General features: G+C 38.0%; 1 protein-coding gene across 9 annotated transcripts in view; it reads right to left on the bottom strand.

Moving 5' to 3' along the window:
* UNKL (unk like zinc finger) overlaps window positions 1-20512 on the bottom strand; it is a 164465-nt gene that overhangs the window by 5880 nt on the left and 138073 nt on the right. For 8 of the 9 annotated variants that reach the window (XM_073361545.2, XM_073361547.2, XM_073361543.2 and 5 more), the window contains 5 exons: window positions 14863-14955; window positions 9738-9968; window positions 8549-8742; window positions 7336-7590; window positions 3597-3744 (listed from right to left, as the gene is read on the bottom strand). In XM_073361545.2, the coding sequence (XP_073217646.1) occupies window positions 3597-3744; window positions 7336-7590; window positions 8549-8742; window positions 9738-9968; window positions 14863-14955 (921 nt within the window). The remainder of the gene's footprint in view (window positions 1-3596; window positions 3745-7335; window positions 7591-8548; window positions 8743-9737; window positions 9969-14862; window positions 14956-20512) is intronic. The other variant, XM_073361548.2, reaches the window with a different exon arrangement.

Here is a 20512-nt window from a genome sequence, read left to right as displayed (position 1 = left end):
AAATATATTGTGACAGTAATAATATTACTATTAATATTTAACACTAGGATATTCTGAATAGCAATACATAACAAAACAGATGTTTTTAATAATCTGCTATTCAAAAAAGACGAAATAACAAAACCATAAGATGCAGCTTGGGATCTATCTGAATTTAGCAAACTTTCTGTTAAATTACAGTTCTTGATTTTAAAACCCTGAGAAACTGTAATTTTCATCTACTATACCCCAGGGCATAATAACAAGTTAATTGCATTCACATAAAAGTATTAATACTTTTACATAAATTTACATGATAACTTGGTCAAACTGCCTTCAAACACTAGAATGAAACTAACAAATGAGTGTATTTTACCTTTATATAATTTGCTCATCTAACAAATGACAATATTATATTCTTGCTCAAATATATTTTTAGTGCATCTACATAGCATTTGTATCACCAGGACAAAAATTCACAAATGTAAATACTTCCCTTGTAACATTTTTTCATTGAAGTACAACTGCTAATTTATGCTGCCTATATTGCATTATCCTGGATTTAAAAGTATCACTGTAAAAATGTTTCCAATAATTCTTAATTTTTAAGTAACTGAGTTAATCTGTAAAAAGAAAAGTTAATGAGACCTTGCTTATAATTCCTCAGGGAATGGGCTTATTGGAAAATAATTATAGCATTTTTTATGTGAATGCTACATGTGGTTCGTGTAACTACCTAACAATATTTCCACAAGGTAACAAGCAACAAGCTGTTCACTCTGGGAATTTCACTCATAGGTAACATTTCTTTGGTCTATCTTTTCCTTCAAGACTCAAATTTAGATCTGTCCAAAAGCCAACTCAGCTGCTCCCAGGATATATTTACATTTTTTTCCCCCACTTGTAAACAACAATACACAGCTATGTAATCATTCTCAACATTAATTATGTAACATACAAATGCTAAAAAACTGAAAAAGTTTACCCAATAATTAGTTGATTTCATCTAAAAAGACAGTATGTGCAAACTGTGCACGTTAATGTGACAATTTACTTTGTCCTTGCTGTTAAAACTCATTTGTAAATTGAAAAGCATCAGCTAGAGATTTTAAAAACCTCCTATTACAAAAAGAAAAGACCAAAGAAAAGGTCCTAGGATGATACACAAATGCACAGTAATGTATATAAAGAACTATAAACTGTGACAAAAGTAGCACAAAAATATTTCAAAATTTCTTAAGTAATGAACTGAACATTGACACATATGGCCACATTTCAATCTAATTTGGATTTATTTCACTAAAATCTGCTAAGAATATTAGTTAACTATGTTAGCAAAGAAGAGCTAGAGAAGTTAGTCCAATGTTCAAAAGTTAATTAATGTTCAAAAAAAATCTTTGGCAAAGACTCCACAAGTGTAGAAGTCCATTAATACTCACAGCAAAGCTTAGTGATTCAAGTACCACTTAAAAAAAAATCTAAACTGGTTCTACTTCTATGATAATAGAAAATCATCTTTCAGGAGAGAGAAATATATTGCTGAAAATGAAATTATAGTAATAAAGTATTTCAATAAACAATGTTGAGAGAAAATGTTAAAAAATTACGTGAAAAATGCATCAGGCCATATTATGAAATTCAACCTTAAAACCTGTTTAAAAATGTTCGATAATTATCTTCAGACTATTGTGTTTGTAAATTACTTTTTAAGAGCTCCAGATCCAAATGTAAATCCATCATGGGTTTTATCTTCCCTCCTTCATTCTCAAAAGTTCATGTTCTCACAGTTTGATAGAACAAGGTAGTGATGATTCTGTAGATTTTACTACTACAATAAATGTAATCTTACGTGCTTTTTTCTGCTAACTCAAGGCCTAGTCCAAAGTGCGCATAAATCAATGAAAGCACATTGACTTTAGGGGGTTTTGGATTGGGCTCTGAATTATTTAACACTGATACAAATCTCAAAGATATTTTTCAAGATCAGAAATACAATTTAGCATGTATCTTGTTTCTATTGCAATGCATCTGAACAAACTTCAGAAATAATTAAACTCTTTGCTGGTCATATCAATGCACTTCTTGTTCATTAATGTATTAATTAATAGGAATATTCACATTATGTAACACAGTTGTAGGTCATTTGAACATAAGCTGTACTTGTGTCATACTTGTATTTAACAGGAAAGAAAAGTAACACCACAGGTAACTCTTCCCTACAAGAATAGTTAACTTTAAGGAAAGTAACAAGATACAGTGTTAAGATACAATAATTAACTTCTCCTAAATTGCATACTCCTAATCATCAGCATTAAATATGGACAACTTTTTTTAAAAAAAATCATTACAATAAAGCACCACTGCCTGATAAAATATTTAAATAATTTTAGAGCTAAACCCAAAGGTGTATTGTATTTATTTACGTAAAAACAAAACCTAGTATCTTTTGCCCATTGCAAGGTATTATTTTGAAATTCTATTAAATTTTAATTATCATCCAATTGTCCTGTACAGAATTAGGTGGTATAAATTGTTTGCAAACGGTTTCCTTCACATATTTTGCAATTTTACTGGGTGCAAGGCACAGGCACTTGGTAAAAGTGGCTATGGATTATATCAATTCATGATAGGTAATCACACAGATTAGGAGTTATACAAATGTGTTCATTAAGACTACAAAAATCCAACTTGGGGCAATATGAAAATGCACAGTTTAAGAAAACTGGTTTGTTTCACAAAATAAAAAAAAAGTATTTGAATATTTACGCATATGTGTCTCTTTCAATGTCACTCTCTGCTAGTATACTTATAAATACTATTAGTCTGCAGTTGACTTAAACTGTAAAAATTGTAGGCAAGTTCTCATTTATATGTACTTGTTCATTTAGTAACTACTAAAGCCAAAAATGAAATTTAACTATACTATACTATCATAATATGATTTAACAGTAAAACTGATATAAATATTTTAAGTTCACAGTACACACACAAAGCTTCATACCGCATATTAAAAAAATAAACATTAAAACCTAGAAAGCAGGTTAAAGCAATTTATAACAATCTCTAACAAAAAACAGTTAGCAAAGTGCTTTTACAGGAATCAAATTTCTTCAAATAACCAAGTAAACAGTAGTGTTAGACTGATTAAAAAATACTGGCAAAGGATTACAGCACACTAAACATGGTGAGGGGTAAGGTCCTCCCATCAACAAGTATTGTATTTACATGAGTGTCTTACATTAATGCTAATGGGAGGCATGGGCATAAATCCCCCATTCACGCATTGTGAGTACACACCTGTAAGAAGTGATTATGCTGTAAGTGAACCTGAGTAGCTTGTGCACCAGGAATGTAAGTGGAAAACTGAAAAGGGCAGGTGGGGAAAGAAATAACCACGGAACTTTAGAACTTCATTAACAGAATTCAATACGTAAAGGCAGCCAAACCACATTTCCTATAGTAAAAACAACTAAAATATCTTATAAGGTCAAAATGGAGATCAGTCTAGCACTAGTAAATGGATTAATTACTACAGATATAATTCTTATATAAAATACCAGAACATAAAATATATTTAGTTCATTAACATGATTATAAGTACCATGACTTTTCATTACCATTTCTTTTTTTCATCTTGCAGCAAGGACATTCCTGTTTAGCTGCACAGTGTTCACAAAGTACATAATGTTGACATGGCTTCAGGATTACACTCCGGTCATGTTCTTGGCATACAACACACTTCTTTGAATGAAGTTGGAAAATTACCTGTAAAAAGAAAATTGCTCTCAATAAAAATTCCAATGTGTAATGTCTCACAGTGGTTGCTGTATTCCTATTATTTGATGATAAATTCTTACTTCAATAACACTTAAGAATCTTCTGTTGGTACAGTTAATAGCTAGTTCAAGCACCAGAACAGGGTAAACAGAACTGAGAATAGTCTATAAAGCAATAATGTGTTCAGCAAGGACACAAGTGCAAAACAAGCTGTGACTCAAATTTTTCCCTGCACAATCAAAACCTGGATGAGTACCACCACCCAAAATTCAGGCCAGGTCTACACTACAGACTTATATCGGTATTACTACGTCGCTCAGGGGTGCAAAAAATCCACAGCCCTGAGCAACATAGTTATACTGACTTAACCACCCCAAGTTCCTACTGGGGACTTGAATTAATTACGCTGACAGGAGAAGCTCTCCCATTGGCATAGGAGCATCTTCATTAAAGTGCTAGAGTGGCACAGCTGCACCACTGTATTGCTGTACATGAAGACAAGCTCTAAAACTGAGAAGACTGAGACGCTTTTGAGACGCTGGTCTGCCACTATGAAAATCGACCATTCAATCTGACATATTTCCTCACAATGCATGTAATTTGCATCAGTCAGAGTGGAGACCTCCCAGATATACAACACTCAGTAAAAATCTGCTGATCAAGACTTTGGGGAAGCCATTATGTTGGCAAATAAATGTGTTTGCCACAGAAGGATAAAAAAATAAATCTTTGACCCAGTTGTTCTATGTAACTCCAACTGTCTTCCCTCTTACTTTCCCAGTTGTAGATCATCATCCAAAGAAGGTGAGCTGTGAGGCTGAACTTGGTGAAGAGTGTGCTTATAAGCCACTGTGTTTATAATCTTCTGTTCTCAATTATCAATTTCTGCTAACTCACAGAGAGTAGTCTATAAGAATATCTTCCTCAAAGTCCTCTGGAAACTCTGGTTCCATTAACATCTGATACAAGACCATCAAAACAAGTTCCCATCAAAACAAGTAAACAAAACCCTTCTTATCCCCTTTTTACTAGCACTAGCTTGTTTTGCTGATCTTGTCTTCTCCTTGCTAGTCTTTATTTACGGTTGATATTCTTGTTTGGTTAAGAACATAAGAATGGCCATACTGATCAGACCAAAGGCCCATCTATCCTGTCTCTGATAGTGGCAAGTACCAGCTGTTTCAGAGGTAATGAAAAGAGGAGGGCAATTTTGAGTGATCCATCTCCTGTCATCCAGACTCAACCTCTGGCAATTGGAGGTTTAGGGACATTTGGAGCATGGGGTTGCATTACTGTCCATGTTGGCTAACAGCCATTTATGGACCCATCCTCAATAAATTTTTTGAATCCAGTTATGCTTTTGGTCTTCGCAACATCACATGGAACGAGTTCTACAGGTTGACAGTGAATTATGTTTGTTTTAAGCCTACTGCCTATTAATTTCATCAGGTGATCCCTAATTCTTGTGTTACATGAAAGGGTAAACAAACACTTCCTTATTCACTTTCTCAACACCATTTGTGATTTTATAGACCTCTATCATAGCCCCCCTCAGTCATTTCTTTTCTAAGATGAACAGGTCCAGTCTTTTAAATCCTTCCTCCTATGGAAGCTGTTTCATACCCATAACTGTTGTTGTTGCCCTTATCCGTACCTTTTTCCAGTTCTCATACATCCTTTTTGAGATGGGGCAACCGGCACGGCTGACCGTATTTCAGAATACCATGAATTTATATAATGGCATTATGATATTTTCTGTCTTATTATAAAGATTAAGATTCTGTCACACATATTTTTAGTAAAAGTCAGGGACAGGTCATGGACAATAAACAAAAATTCATAGAGGTCCACAACCTGTCTGTGACTTTTACTAAAGATGCACTGTGGGGGGAGGGACTAACAGTTGGAGTGCTGCGGGGGGGCTGACCTCCAGCAGCTGCTCCAGCCTCATCGCTTCTCCTGTCCCAAGGGGGCTGACCCAACCCTGTTCACTCCTTCAGCTGTTGCTTTGGCTGCCACGGGGCTGAGAACTGCTCCAGCTCTGCCACTGCAAAAGAAGTCATGGAGATCCCAGAAAGTCATGGAATCCAGGTGACCTCTGTGACAGAATCATACCCTTACATATTATCTATCCCGTTCCTAACATTTTGCTGCACAATGAGCAGATGCTTTTAGAGAACTATCCATGATGACTCCATGATCTTTCTTGAGTGGTAATAGCTAATTTAGACCCCATCATTTTGTATGCATAGTTGTGATTATGTTTCCAATGTGCATTATTTTGCAATTATCAACATTGAATTTCACCTGCCATTTTGTTGCCCAGTTAGTCAGTTTAGTGAGATCCCTTTGCAATGGTTCACTGTGAGCTTTGGACTTAACTATTTTGAGTAATTTTGTATTGTCTGCAAATTTTTGTTTGCCAGATCATTTATGAATACATTGAACAGCACAGGTCCAAGTACCGACTGAATCACCCTTGTCGACCCCCTCAAAGAATTCTAATATATTGTAAAGGAAAATGATGCTTCACCAAAAGCTGTACTGACTCTTCCCCATGTCATGTTTATCTGTGTGTTTGTTCTTTACAATAGTTTCAACCAATTTGCTTGGTTACGTCTCCATATCCAGTACATTTTCTTTTAAGGTCAGATTTTTGAGCCGTCATTCATGAAGACAGTGGCTAATTCTTATTTACGTTCTTCAGAAATTTCAGTGTTAGAGAGTTCAAAGGGCATAAAAATATATATAACTTTTGTTCAGATTTTCTTTAAATGGAAGTCTGAAATTGTGCTATGGTTGCCATATCCTCTGTTCAGCTGAGGATTTCATCCAGAAACTTTAATAGTCTTCTTTAGTTACATGGTAGAAAATGAAAAATTGGTTACAGCAGTCTGAAAAAAAGGTTGCTATGTTCTGTTTTCTCAGACATGTAGAAGGTCACCCTTGACTTGCAGAAGAAAGACTGCATCTTTAAAATGTAATTGTCATCTGTGATTAGACTATGTTCATATTGCTAAATTACAGATTATATATAGGCCAACTTTAAAAAAATTAGCCTCTAATTTTGCACCCATAATCAATTATGAGATCATACCAAGAGAGGTCAGAAATGAACTAAACTAACCTCCGAGATAACAATACACAACTTGAAAGGAAAGCAATTTCTTGTTTTAAATTTATATTTACTTTACCATCGCTAGCAGCCCACCTAGTCTGCATGCAGAGATGTCAGTTTCTAAATAGGAGACTTTACTACACACTCTCCAAATATTTAAAGCTCTTTATTTACATAGCTGCTCTTTAGTGCATTGTAGTTAAAAGTATGTTTTAATGTGTTTTTTCTCACTGAAAGATATCTGAAGTTGCTTGCCACTCTTGTCACAGCTCAGCATCAAAATAAAAAAAAAAAATCATCAGTTGGATTTGGGAAATTCAAACTATTGCATATTTCAGACCAAAATGGTATGTAGATTTAACATTGTATCAGTTTGAAATGAAACTCTGAATCAGCATCTTATATAATACTGTTAAACTGCCTATTTTAACTAACAATATCCACAGTACAGACACACTTACCCCATCTACTGTTTCTAAATCTAAACGCAGCTGGTTTTGTAAAGAATGAAGCTTTGGTAATGGTATCTTTTTTATATCGCCATAGCTTTTCATATGGAGTACTGTAGTGGACAGACACATATCAAATTGTTCCTGCAGCTTTTTTAATTTATTTTCTAAGTCTTCTTTTTTCCGAAGAGCTAGTTTTTTGTCAGCATCTGCCACTTTAGCACGTTCCTTTGCCTCTTGGGCCTCTTTTTGCCATGCATCACATGCCTGGGACAAAAACATTTGCAGAAAGTTATAAAAATATTTTGTAAACTAAGAACACAGGCATAACTATAAAAGCCCTCAAGATACATGCAATACTTACCTTCAGCTACAATATGATCTTACTGTCCCCATCACTTTCCTTTACTCCCGCCACCCATTGTTTATCACTTCCCTTTGTTTTTTGTCTTAACTTAGATTTTAAGCAAGAATGCCATATCTGCTTGTCTGTAAGTCTCTATGCACATTTATGGAGCTGTATAAATAAAAATAGGAATTGTTCAGTTCATAATTTGATGGCAAAAGACAATAAAAACCTCAAAATATAGTAAAACTACTCTATTTATTATCTCTCAACAGCAGAAAAAGTTGGAACTGTTGTGTCCAGTGCAAATATGCCAGGAAACGGAAAAAAACAGAAAAAGCCCTTTACTACCCACCCCCAAAATGCACCAGTGGAGAAGCCAGGCAGATGTTGACCCTAGCATCCTGCGTGCTAGGGAGTTAGCTAAAATGTCCAGCTATGCCCCACAGCCCGAGCCATGCATTAGTTGTGTCCAATCTCACTCCATTTCTGTATGCTACGGACATCCTGAGTCAGGTATTGGAGGGCAGACATGCCACCAGTTGCTGAAACAGCAGCAGCAGAGGCAACTGTTGAACATGCTCCCTAAAGCCATTCTGTCTGTCTGTCTCTGTCTTTAAAAGCAGAATGATTTAAGGGAAGTAACAAGTTGGTTCTCTCTCTCTTGGCTGCTATTGATCAGTCTCCTTCATTCCTCCAGGACAATTTAGACATGAAAAGCCAGAATTCAGGATTAATAATTGGTAAAATGGAATAAAACCTCTAAATTGAAATTACAATTAAAGATGCCTTGGTAAAAATAAACACAATAAGAAGGTGATTTTATCAGAAGTTATTCAGGAAACAAACCTTAATTTAGTGTCACCATCATTACTGTACCTGCTTTACTTGTTGCCAAGAATCGTCCCATTGTTTTATTTTTCGATTGGCATCATCAAGTTCCTGTCTAACGTGAGCTAATTCACTTCCACTGGCGTTTGAGTTTGTTGAGGGCATAGTACCACTGTTCAATATTGGGGATGGACTAGGAGAGAAACTCCCAGTTATGAAGTCCCAAATGCTCCCTGTAACACCTGCCAAACATAGGACACACAAAAATAAACATGTTGCACACCTCTAATAAAATGTACCACATGCGGAACTAAACAATTAGATAAAAGCACTAAGCAGACAGTTATATTTTTTAGCTTCAAGATATGTAATAACAGTTCCACCTATGTCCAGAGATGCAGCATTAAGCAAAAGATTTTTTTGAAGTACTCGAAGCATTCCAGCAACCTCATTGTGTGTAGGTTTTTGTTTGTTTGCTTTCACACAAAGCACAGCCCTGAAATGGGAACAGGAAGACTAGGAATCTGTTTCTATTCCCAAAAGTAGTTGCTGCCCCAAAATCTCTTATTTTCAGCTTCAGCTCTCTCACATTCTCTGCTCTGGATTGTAATTCATGCTATTTTTTAATAGCTAGAACGTTCTCCAACTAAGGTGCCAAGTGCCCTCTCTTCTCTTTCAAATCCCTCTTTAAAACCCACCATTTCCAGGAATTCTTTGTTCCTTCCTCCATTGCCAATAACCTCTCCTTACTTTTCCTTCTCTGAACTTTGTCCTATGACTTATGTTTACTTTTCTGATCAGTCTTAGGCTGTGTCTAAACTACACAGCTTTTAGCGACCTGGCTGTGTCGCTACAGCCATGCTGCTAAAAGTTGCGCAGTGTAGCTGCTGTTTGTCGGTTTTCCTGCCGACAAAGTGCTGTTCACACTGGTGCTTTTCGCTGGCAAAACTTTTGTCTTTCAGGGTTGTTTCTTTTTTAAACACCTCTGAAAGACAAAAGTTTTTTCATTCAATTGCCAGTGTAGACATACCCTTAGATAGGAAGCTCTTTGAGGCACGAATCTCTTACTCTATTTGTAAAGAACAGGAGAAATTACTTATTTATAACAATAATTAACCTTTGACTTCCAGATGAGAGATCACAGGAAAGGTATACAGACTTCAGCTGAAAATCTGTTTGACTTGCCATGGACTCCCTTTCTATTATACACAAAGGATTAACCATTCACATGACTTACCTAAAGAATTATGAGAAGAGGCTGAAGTGCCTAACATACTATGTTCTGATTTCAAAGGCTGAGTCTGCTGTTGGTGAGGAGCCATAGTGGATGAAATAAAAGACTGAGACAACGACTGTGAAAGAGAACTGAGTGGAGAGGTTGAAAGGGAAGATGATGAATGTAAAGATGAGGAACGAGCAACAGAACCTGGAATATTGACAGGAGCTGAACTTCCCAGTAACCTTTGACCTAGATAAAGGGGGGAAAAAAAACATTTTTTGAGTTACAAAGCAACACAATTAAGATCTCTCTAACCCCTATCCTCACAGAAAAAGGTTAATCAGTTCTCTTACTTTTGTAAACAACCTGTATTATGTATAAGTGCAGACACTATGCATATTCAATCCCACGAGCCACTCAGCCCACCTCCCAAACATACACAAGAGGTTCCTATGATGAAAAAAATTTGGCCCTTTGTAGAATTATTTCAGTAAAAATCTGAATAAGACTGGAAGGCTAAATGCACCATATTTCCAGAATGCCCTCCAAACAAAGATCTCAAAGTACTTTACAAACATTATAAAATGCAGCCACACAATCCTCCATATGAGGTACATATGGGATTTGCAGGAATCACACTACTCACCACAAAGATGTAACCACCCCAAGCATGGAATACAGGGGATAGCAACACTTCACCACAGTAAATAAGGAAGAATACCAGTAATGGGAGTTCAGGTAGGTACAATGCATTTGGCCAAGTTAGAATTTGGTTAGAACATACGCAAGTAAAGCACTGAAATATCAGATGAGCATAGGGCAGAAATGCACTAACTTAAACAGCAAAATAACTGTTTTTTCTGGAGGATGATGGTGAAAGACAACCGCTGTCTTTCAGATGAGACATATCCCCTTACCACAGATGGCCATTAAAGATCTCACGCCATTTTTGCAACAGTTGGGATATTAAATTAGGTTTTCTAGACAAATTCCAACATAGGCAAATGCAATCTGTCTACATTACCTCAACCCATGCAGGTTTCATTAGTTACAATATCCTTCATTTTGGAGGTTGTATAGTATTACTTTTTATATGGGGAAGGGTACAGAATCACAGAATCTTAGGACTGGAAGGGACCTCAAGAGGTCATCTAGTCCAGTCCCCTGCACTCATGGAAGAACTAAGTATTAACTAGACCATTCCTGACAGGTGTTTACCTAACCTGCTCTTAAAAATCTCCAATGATAGAGATTCCACAACCTCCCTAGGCAATTTATTCTAGTGCTTAACCACCCTGACATTCAGGAAGTTTTTCCTAAAGTCCAACCTAAACCGCCCTTGCTGCAATTTAAGCCCATTGCTTCTTGTCCTATCATCATACGTTAAGGAGAACAATTTTTCTCTCTTTTCCTTGTAACAACATTTTATGTACTTGAAAACTTATCTTGTCCCATCTCAGTCTTCTCTTCTCCAGACTAAACAATATAGGTCTTACCATATAGGTCATGTTTTCTAGGACTTTAATAATTTTTGTTGCTCTTCTCTGGACTTTCTCCAATTTGTCCACATCTTTCCTAAAATGTGGTGCTCAGAACTGGACACAATACTCCAGTTGAGGCCTAATCAGCGCAGAGTAGAGCAGAAGAATTAATTCTCGTGCTTTGCTTATGACACTCCTGCTAATACATCCCAGAATGATGTTTGCTTGCTTTTTTCCCCCCAATAGCTTTACACTGTTCACTCCTATTTAGCTTGTGATCCACTACGACCCCCAGGTCCCTTTCTGCAGCACTCCATCCTAGGCAGTCATTTCCCATTTTGTATATGTACAACTGATTGTTCCTTTCTAAGTGGAGAACTTCGCATTTGTCCTTATGATATGGGGAAGCAGATCAAATCCCTGTTAACAAAGTTATAGCATTAGCATAATTCACGGCTTTACTTTACTATGACTTTACTATGGTCAGCAGCAGAGATAAATTCTAAGCTGCACACTTAAACCGTCAGACATATTTTCTGGTTTCCAAGAGGACACACCACTAACCCCAGTAGAGAAAAGTAACAGCTAACACATCACACTGTGTGCTTACAGAGACAAAGGAGTAGCCTGCTGTTGTATCCCTTTACTGAAAACTAGGGAGACAATCACTCAAGCAGAAGAGCATAACTTGTCCAAACTTAGAAGAAAGTCACTCTACCAGTACTGCTTGTTGCTCTCATGACAGGAATTATAATCCATAAAACCAGATTACTGTATACAAAGAATGTAAAATCTGGAATTCAAACATAAAGTTGTTGCCAGAGCTAACTTAAAGGTGATACTAGTTATTTTGGTAATCAAGCTGTGGCAGATCGCAAGATGTCATAAATCCACACAGTAATTCCATTATATCATGTGCTGCTTTTCTGTCCTTCCACTCTCGCCTCAGTTTTATTCCCCTCTTCCCTAAAATACACCCTCCCATGTAGTTCCCTCCCCTCGCTAAATCTTAGAAATAGGCCCCTTCAAATAAGTATTAACAAGATAGATAATAGAAAATATTGTCAATATCGCTTAAAAATTAATGGAATTAACTGCGCTCTACCATTTTGATTTTATTGCATTTCATCATCCACACTTTCCTTGCACATTGATTATTATTGATTATTGCACTGACATTATTATGTCAGGCTTGACAAAGCCCTGGCTGGGATGATTTAACTGGGAATTGGTCCTGCTTCGAGCAGGGGGTTGGACTAGATGACCTTCTGGGGTCCCTTCCAACCCTGATATTCTATGATTCTATTTAAATTATATTTATTCTTCTTACTGTGTGCAAAGCACCTAGCACCCTTCTGTCTCTCTGCAAATTATAATAATGTTCGTGGTTCTGAAGCCTTTTCTTTCTGTGTATGTGACATTCATTACCTTGGGGGCGTATTCTGGAACCTTCATACTCCTCATTTTTATATAATCGTGATCTTACATATAAGGCATGTCTTGTAAGGTATCAGGGGAAAGGGAATGATCTGCTGAAAGTCATTTCTCTACCCATGTGTATATCATTAATGCCTATGAAGTTATGAGAATTATGTTGTATGGTGGTCATTAAAACATGGTGTAAGTTGGGGGATCAGCTAGACATTAGCTCCCCAGAGGCAACAGCAAAGAAAGTAGCCAACACCTGGATGGTGTATCAATCAACCCATCAACAACCACTGTCCGGCAAGGGAGCTATGATGCAATGACTCAACTGCATAAGGCCACACCAGGCAAATTGCTCAGCCTTGCCTAGAGACTCAGCAAGGCCCACCCAGACATGCCTGGACTTGTTTTTTCCAAGCACATGGACTGAGGGTATAAAACAGAGTGGACACATACTGGTCCTTTTCTCCTTCCCACACCTACATTGCAAGCAACTAAGACACTGAGAAGAAGCCAAGACTCTAACAGAGGAGATTGTTCCTTAAACCTGGGCCAAACCTGTATATTAAGGACTGCAATATCCAGTGGGGTGAGCAACTGCTTAATCTCGATGTTGCCCAGTCTAACAGGGTTGAGAGTTTAGACTGCATGCTTATATTTTATTTCTTTTGGTAACTAACTCTGACTTTTTGCCTATCACTTAAAATCTATCTTTTATAGTCAATACATTTGTTTAACTGTTTATCTTTTGTATGAAGTGTGTGGCACATCTCAGGTTTTGCAAAGGCTGGTGTATAACCACTTTCCATTGCTGAAGTGGTGAACCAATTAATAAATCTGCACTGCCCATCTTGAGCAGTGCAAGATGGTATATTCCTGAGGTAGAGTGCTGGGAGCTGGGGGGATTTGGCTCTGGTGCCTTTCTCTGTGTGATTCATGAGTGGCTCTGGGAGCATTCATTCAATCTAGCTGGGTGTGTGGGGCTCCACATGCTGTTGTGCTGAGTGATCACAGGGCCTAGAGGGGCTTGCTGCTGGTCACTAGCAAGGCATTCAGTTAAGGGGGCACAGCGGTTCCACAGTCCCAGGCTGCACCCCAGGAGGATCCCATCACAGTATGGTCAGGAGAGAGCCTCTCCATGTTCCCGTCTCCCTGGTAACGCAGTATTGGCACCACCAAAAGTTTGAGAAAGGCTCGGGGTAAATGTCAACAGACCATATGTGCTATAAGGAAACAGCCAGCATGGGCTAGATTATCAATGCACTAATAAATTATTTTAATGTTGCTTTAGTTTTCACTGCTCCACGGGGATGTTATGAAAACATACCCTTATTTTCTCAGTAGTGTGTCACTTCAAAATGAATGTCAAATTAAATATTTCATAAAACTACAATGGCTCAGTTTTAACTTCCTATTTTTCCATTCTTTTTCTCCTTCCTTTTCTGCTTTCATCTAGAAAGGGTGGCATTTTTAAACTGTTTCTTCCTTGATGTTTTTCTCCCCTTCATCCTTCCTCCCAAGTTCTCTACCCCAATACTGCTCTTCCTCTGTGTTGTCTTTTCCTCTCCTTTCTCAGAACAGGCCAATTGGATAAAGTATTCTCTCTCAGTTCTAAGCAGGAAAGCAAATAATGTAGAGGAAAATGTAGGTAGCTGGGAGCGAGCACTGTAAAACAAAGCCAGTCAGACCTTCAAATTAACTGGTCATTCCTTCTTTCAAATATGATTATTTTACTCATTTAATTCTTTGCATTATTTCCTTTTAGTCACTCATTACGGAAAAACAGAATCAACTTTTGTTAAATCAAGATGTTCAGGTCCTGCTTACTTTAAACACTGTCTCTGATGAATCTCAATGTAACTCATAATCCTTGCACATATAATACAAACAGGAAGTTTAAAATATAAGGGAGCCAAGATCTTGATTTTCCTGAGAAAGATACTGAACTTGGGACTGAGTTGGAAAATGAGTTTTCATTAAAGCAGTCTTGTTCACATTTTTTCCACTAAATAGAATTGTAGAATAATAGTCAAAGTTTCCGAATCTGAAATTGGATCCACGCAGGCGGAGTCAATTACCAGATCAAGGCCAAAGTTTACAGTATGGCTGTCCACAACATTATGAGTTGCTATGTGAGTCTCGGCTGTAAGATAAATCTTCTGAAGAGTCTGATAAGGAAGAAAAATACTTTAAATAAATACATGAAAATGGATAACTTTTGTAAACTGAGTTCTTACTTGTTAATCCAAGGTCACTGTTTTCTTGATCTTCTAATTCTTTATCTAAGGATGCGACATTTATATCACTAAAATGTAGATCTAAAGCAGAACCTGTTAAATAAAATACGTGTTAATGAAAATGTATCTGCATTATTGATAAAACTGTTATGTTTCCTGGAACTTCACAATATTATCAGGACCATTATTATTTCTATTACAGTCATGCCTAGAGGACCCTAAAAGCTAGATCAGGACCCCTCTGTAGGTACTGTACAGACACATAATAAAGGAAAGTCCCTGGCTCTTGTAAGACAATGATTTTGCCTCTCGTCTACTAGAAATTTTTTAGTGTGTTAATCAAGTAGTGCATAAAAGTGGGGAGGTCGGGGAGAGAGAGAGACACTTGTTATGGATTAGAAATTAAGAAAGAGAAAAAAAAAAGTAGTTAATCCTGCTGGGAAAGGGTTAAACACATTCACTTGTCACCCAACATGAATATATGAGAGGGGGCACTGGTGGAACCGTCCAGATGGAGGAATAGTCCTATGACCAACCAAGTCTGGTGACAATGTCTTAACTGAAATTTGTGTTATTTTATTTCTATGTAAATGAAGCCAAATGGAAGAGGATGAGTTCAAACTCGGCAGTCTTGAGGACTGTATTTCTACAGGAGGTTGGGGAAAGCATTTGTTCACATCACCACCAAACCTTCCACTGTAAGATGAAAGGGAATGCATTTTGGTGTACAATGAAGTTGGATGCCAAACCTTGGAGTTTGTCCAGTGTCACTTCTCCAGAGATGTATCCACTTTATGGTCAGTTTATGGGCATAAGGCAGCAAGACAGTCATCTCCATGTATTAACAGCTGGATTCTACTTCTACAAGTAGTTCCTTCACTCAAATTATTGCAGGTGCCTCAGTAAAAAAAGCCTGCCCCTTCAGTGTATTGTTTGTTACATCCACTGCTTTTTCTATACCTGGGTAATTAATTATGGTTTGTCACGGTCCAAATTTCTTGGTCAAGGTATAACCAAGGTCCAGACTCCAGAGAAAATAATACAAAAACAATAATAATGATAATAAATTAATGGAAGCCCATGACCTGTCTCTAATTTTTATTAAAAATACCCAGGGGGAGGCTAACAGTCTCCATCCTGCTGCCGAGGGCTGACTGCTGGCCACTGCTCCGGCCACCGGCTGCTGCTTCAACGGCCAGGGCTGAAGCCGAAGAAGTCACGTAGGTCTGTTAAAGTCATGGAATCCATGACCTCCAAGACAAAATTGTATCCTCAATAATAATAATAATAAGTAGTAGTAAATAAAAAAATTTCACAGTCCGTTCAAAAGCATCTGGCAGTCTGGATTTGGCCTGAGGTTTGCCTATTGACTACCCCTGTTCTATAGTATCTCTGTGAACAGAGTTGGAAAAGATGGACATAAAATAAGGGGAAATCAGGTTGCTGTCTCTCTTCCCACCCATCTTTTCCCTGAATTCTCTCCCCCAGCTACATTTCATTTATCTCAGATAAATTCATGCTTTGGATGTCTCTGACTTGAGGGAAGTAGATGGTCTGGGGCCTTACATGCACAGCACAATTAGCAAAACTTTTGTTTCCTTGGTTCCTGATAGGTAGCACCGTCATGGTGCTTTGTCTCTTTGACTACAAAGGGAGGAGAAGAAACTATGGCAAACGGAATTATTGTAACTAATAGTTCTTTCCAGATTCTAAAAGATTAAAATAGTTTTCCTGGTCATCAATGTACGTTTTCATAGATTCATAGATACTAAGGTCAGAAGGGACCATTATGATCATCTAGTCTGACCTCCTGCACAACGCAGGCCACAGAATCTCACCCACCCATCCTCAGTGACTTCTTTTCCTTTGATTATGCTGTCTTCCTTTGAGAATGCACCACAATTAATTTATCCCCCAATACAGTCAAAGCTAAAAATAAATTTATTCACAATCCTGAAAAAAGATTACATTAAAACAGTGTACCACAAAGCTTCACAATTCTACCTAATGGGACCTCACTGGGCAGGCAAAATGAGTGTAATATATTTTTGAAAATCTCACAAACTAAAAGTCCAGCCCTGTCCTTCCTTAACTTCCTTGACTAAAAACTCTAGGTTCAAATCAGCATCTAACCTCTCATGCTTCCTTCTTTCTCCCTCCTTTCACATCTCACTTAACCCTGGACTCCATGCAGATAGGCTCTACTCCTCTTCGGATCGTTAAGAGTCTCTTTTTGAACTCCCAAGTGCTATCTGGCATTAGCTTAGATACTATTAATGCCCTTCCTCTTAAACATCAAGAAGGCTGGCTCCTGGGTCATCTTTATCAGTTTTAAACTATTTCTGATCATGTTTTCCTCCTTATTCTATTGTCCCCCAAGACACACAAAAACATAACTGTAATAGCGGCAAAGAGTCCTGTGGCACCTTATAGACTAACAGACATACTGGAGCATAAACTTTCGTGGGTGAATACCCACTTTGTCGGATGCATGTAGTGGAAATTTCCAGAGGCAGGTATAAATATGCAAGCAAGAATCAGGCTAGGGATAACGAGGTTAGTTCAATCAGGGAGGATGGGGCCCTCTTCTAGCAGCTGAGGTGTGAACACCAAGGGAGGAGAAACTGCTTTTGTAGTTGGCGAGCCAGTCACAGTCTTTGTTTAATCCTGAGCTGATGGTGTAAAATTTGCAAATGAACTGAAGCTCAGCAGTTTCTCTTTGAAGTCTGGTCCTGAAGTTTTTTGGCTGCAGGATGGCTACCTTTAAATCTGCTATTGTGTGTCCAGGGAGGTTGAAGTGTTCTCCTACAGGTTTTTGTATACTGCCATTCCTAATATCTGATTTGTGTCCATTTATCCTTTTACGTAGGGACTGTCCAGTTTGGCCAATGTACAGAGCAGAGGGGCACTTCTGGCACATGGTGCCGTGTGTTACATTGGTGGACGTGCAGGTGAATGAACCGATGATGGTGTGGCTGATCTGGTTAGGTCCTGTAATGGTGTCGCTGGTGTAGATACATGGGCAGAGTTGGCATCGAGGTTTGTTGTATGGATTGGTTCCTGAGCTAGAGTTACTATGGTGTGGTGTGTAGTTGCTGGTGAAAATATGCCTCAGGTTAGTGGGTTGTCTGTGGGCTTAGGGTTAGGGTGTAAATAAGTGATGGTCACGTTAACACCACCCTATACCGAAAACCCACCAACCGCTATGCCTACCTTCATGCCTCCAGCTTCCATCCCGGATACAACACGATCCATTGTCTATAACCAAGCGCTGAGGTACAACTGCATTTGCTCCAACCCCTGAGACAGAGACCAACACCTACAAGATCTTCACCAAGCAGTCTCAAAACTACAATACCCACATAAAGAAATAAGGAAACAGATTAACAGAGCAAGACGTGAACCCAGACGCCTCCTGCTGCAAGACAAGCCCAAGAAAGAAACCAATAGAACTCCACTGGCCATCACATACAGTCCTCAGCTAAAACCTGTCCAACGCATCATCAGTGATCTACAACCCATCCTGGACAACGATCCCTCACTTTCACAGGCCTTGGGAGGCAGGCCAGTCCTCACCCCCAGACAACCCACCAACCTGAAGCATATTCTCACCAACAACTACACACCGCACCATAGTAACACTAACTCAGGAACCAATCCATACAACAAACCTCAATGCCAGCTCTGCTCATGTATCTACACCAGTGACACCATTACAGGACCTAACCAGATCAGCCACACCATCATCGGTTCATTCACCTGCATGTCCACCAATGTAACATATGGCATCATGTGCCAGCAGTGCCCCTCTGCTATGTACATCGGCCAAACTGGACAGTCCCTACGTAAAAGGATAAATGGACACAAATCAGATATTAGGAATATATAATAGCAATATACAAAAACCTGTAGGAGAACACTTCAACCTCCCTGGACACACAATAGCAGATTTAAAGGTAGCCATCCTGCAGCCAAAAAACTTCAGGACCAGACTTCAAAGAGAAACTGCTGAGCTTCAGTTCATTTGCAAATTTTACACCATCAGCTCAGGATTAAACAAAGACTGTGACTGGCTCGCCAACTACAAAAGCAGTTTCTCCTCCCTTGGTGTTCACACCTCAACTGCTAAAAGAGGGCCCCATCCTTCCTGATTGAACTAACCTCGTTATCCCTAGCCTGATTCTTGCTTGCATATTTATACCTGCCTCTGGAAATTTCCACTACATGCATCCGACAAAGTGGGTATTCACCCACGAAAGCTTATGCTCCAATAAGTCTGTTAGTCTATAAGGTGCCACAGGACTCTCTGCTGCTTTTACAGACCCAGCCTAACACAGCTACGCCTCTGATACATAACTTTAATAGTTCAATTAACTGGACCCCAGTTAGCAATTTCAGTGCACCATTTCCCCAAAAAGAAATGAATTATACCATCACGCAACAAAAAAACCAGAATCATCACATCCAAAAAATTACTTATTTCTGTCAAATAGGAATTCCTTTGTGTTCTTTTCTATTCAAACATTAAGAAAAAATTTCTGAAAGTGAGCAATATTAAGTTGTGGAACGCCCTAGAGAGCTGGTGGAAAGGCCACTTTTAAAAATAAGCAAGACTAAACACTAGAAAATGATTGTGCAGAATAATCTTGCACTGACCTCCTAGAAATAATCCAACTGGTCTTTTCCATTTCTAACTTTTATGTTCTCATAATTCTCTGGAATTGCTGAAATTTAAAGACTTCCTGTAGCATATTGAATCTATGCTATTATTGAGCCCCAGATCCCGGAGGTTTTCTTTACATAACACATTTTATATATAAAACAGTCTTATCTTCTTGCCTTAAAAAACAAAACAAAAAAAATCAGTCTGAGAAAGTAGAAAAATCTAATAAAGAAAGAAAATTCTGCCGCATTGTTATACCTGCAGAATTTCACAAAAGTATCTACCAAGACTTCTAAAACTTCAGGCACATTCTTAAATATTAATAAGAATTAATTATTGACAGCTGAGGCAAAATGCATCACTTGTTGCCTAATGTAAATCAGTTTGAAATGTCCACCTGTTGCTAACATCTCAGTGGAACATGAGCACCTGAAAAGAATGAAGCAACAAAGAAATAAGATGTCAGTCTTCAGAAAATAGTTATACAACATGTTACAAGGGAGATTTTCAAAAGGCACAAATGACAGTTAGGGACCTAATTCCCATTTTTGCCTTTGAAAATCTCTTTCACATAAACACAGAATAATACTGTTCTTAAAAAGCCAAGATACATGTAGCAGAAGTTGCTTAATTGGGGTGGCCTATTGTAACAGAATACACCCCTATAGTTATACCCTACACACTACTGTAATAATCTTTGTATAAAATATGTCTTGTAAGGTATCATTTGAAAAAACTAACTGTTAATAATATCATGGTAAAATCTATGTAACAACATTATATGTAAAGTTAAGAACATAAGCTTAAATCATGACTAAAGTGTATTTACCAGACAAATCTGGGGAGTGGGTAAACCGGTTTCTCAAAGACAAAGGACAAGTTGACACCTAGCCAGGTGTCATCAAAGCTGATGGGCCATCACTTATCAAGTGGCCATTTTTTGTCAAAGAAAGGGTGCAGAAAGAAGAAGTTACTCACCTTGTGCAG

Source organism: Lepidochelys kempii, chromosome 10, assembly GCF_965140285.1.
Source record: "Lepidochelys kempii isolate rLepKem1 chromosome 10, rLepKem1.hap1, whole genome shotgun sequence".
NCBI lineage: Eukaryota > Metazoa > Chordata > Testudines > Cheloniidae > Lepidochelys > Lepidochelys kempii.
This window is presented reverse-complemented; position numbering and strand designations above follow the sequence as displayed.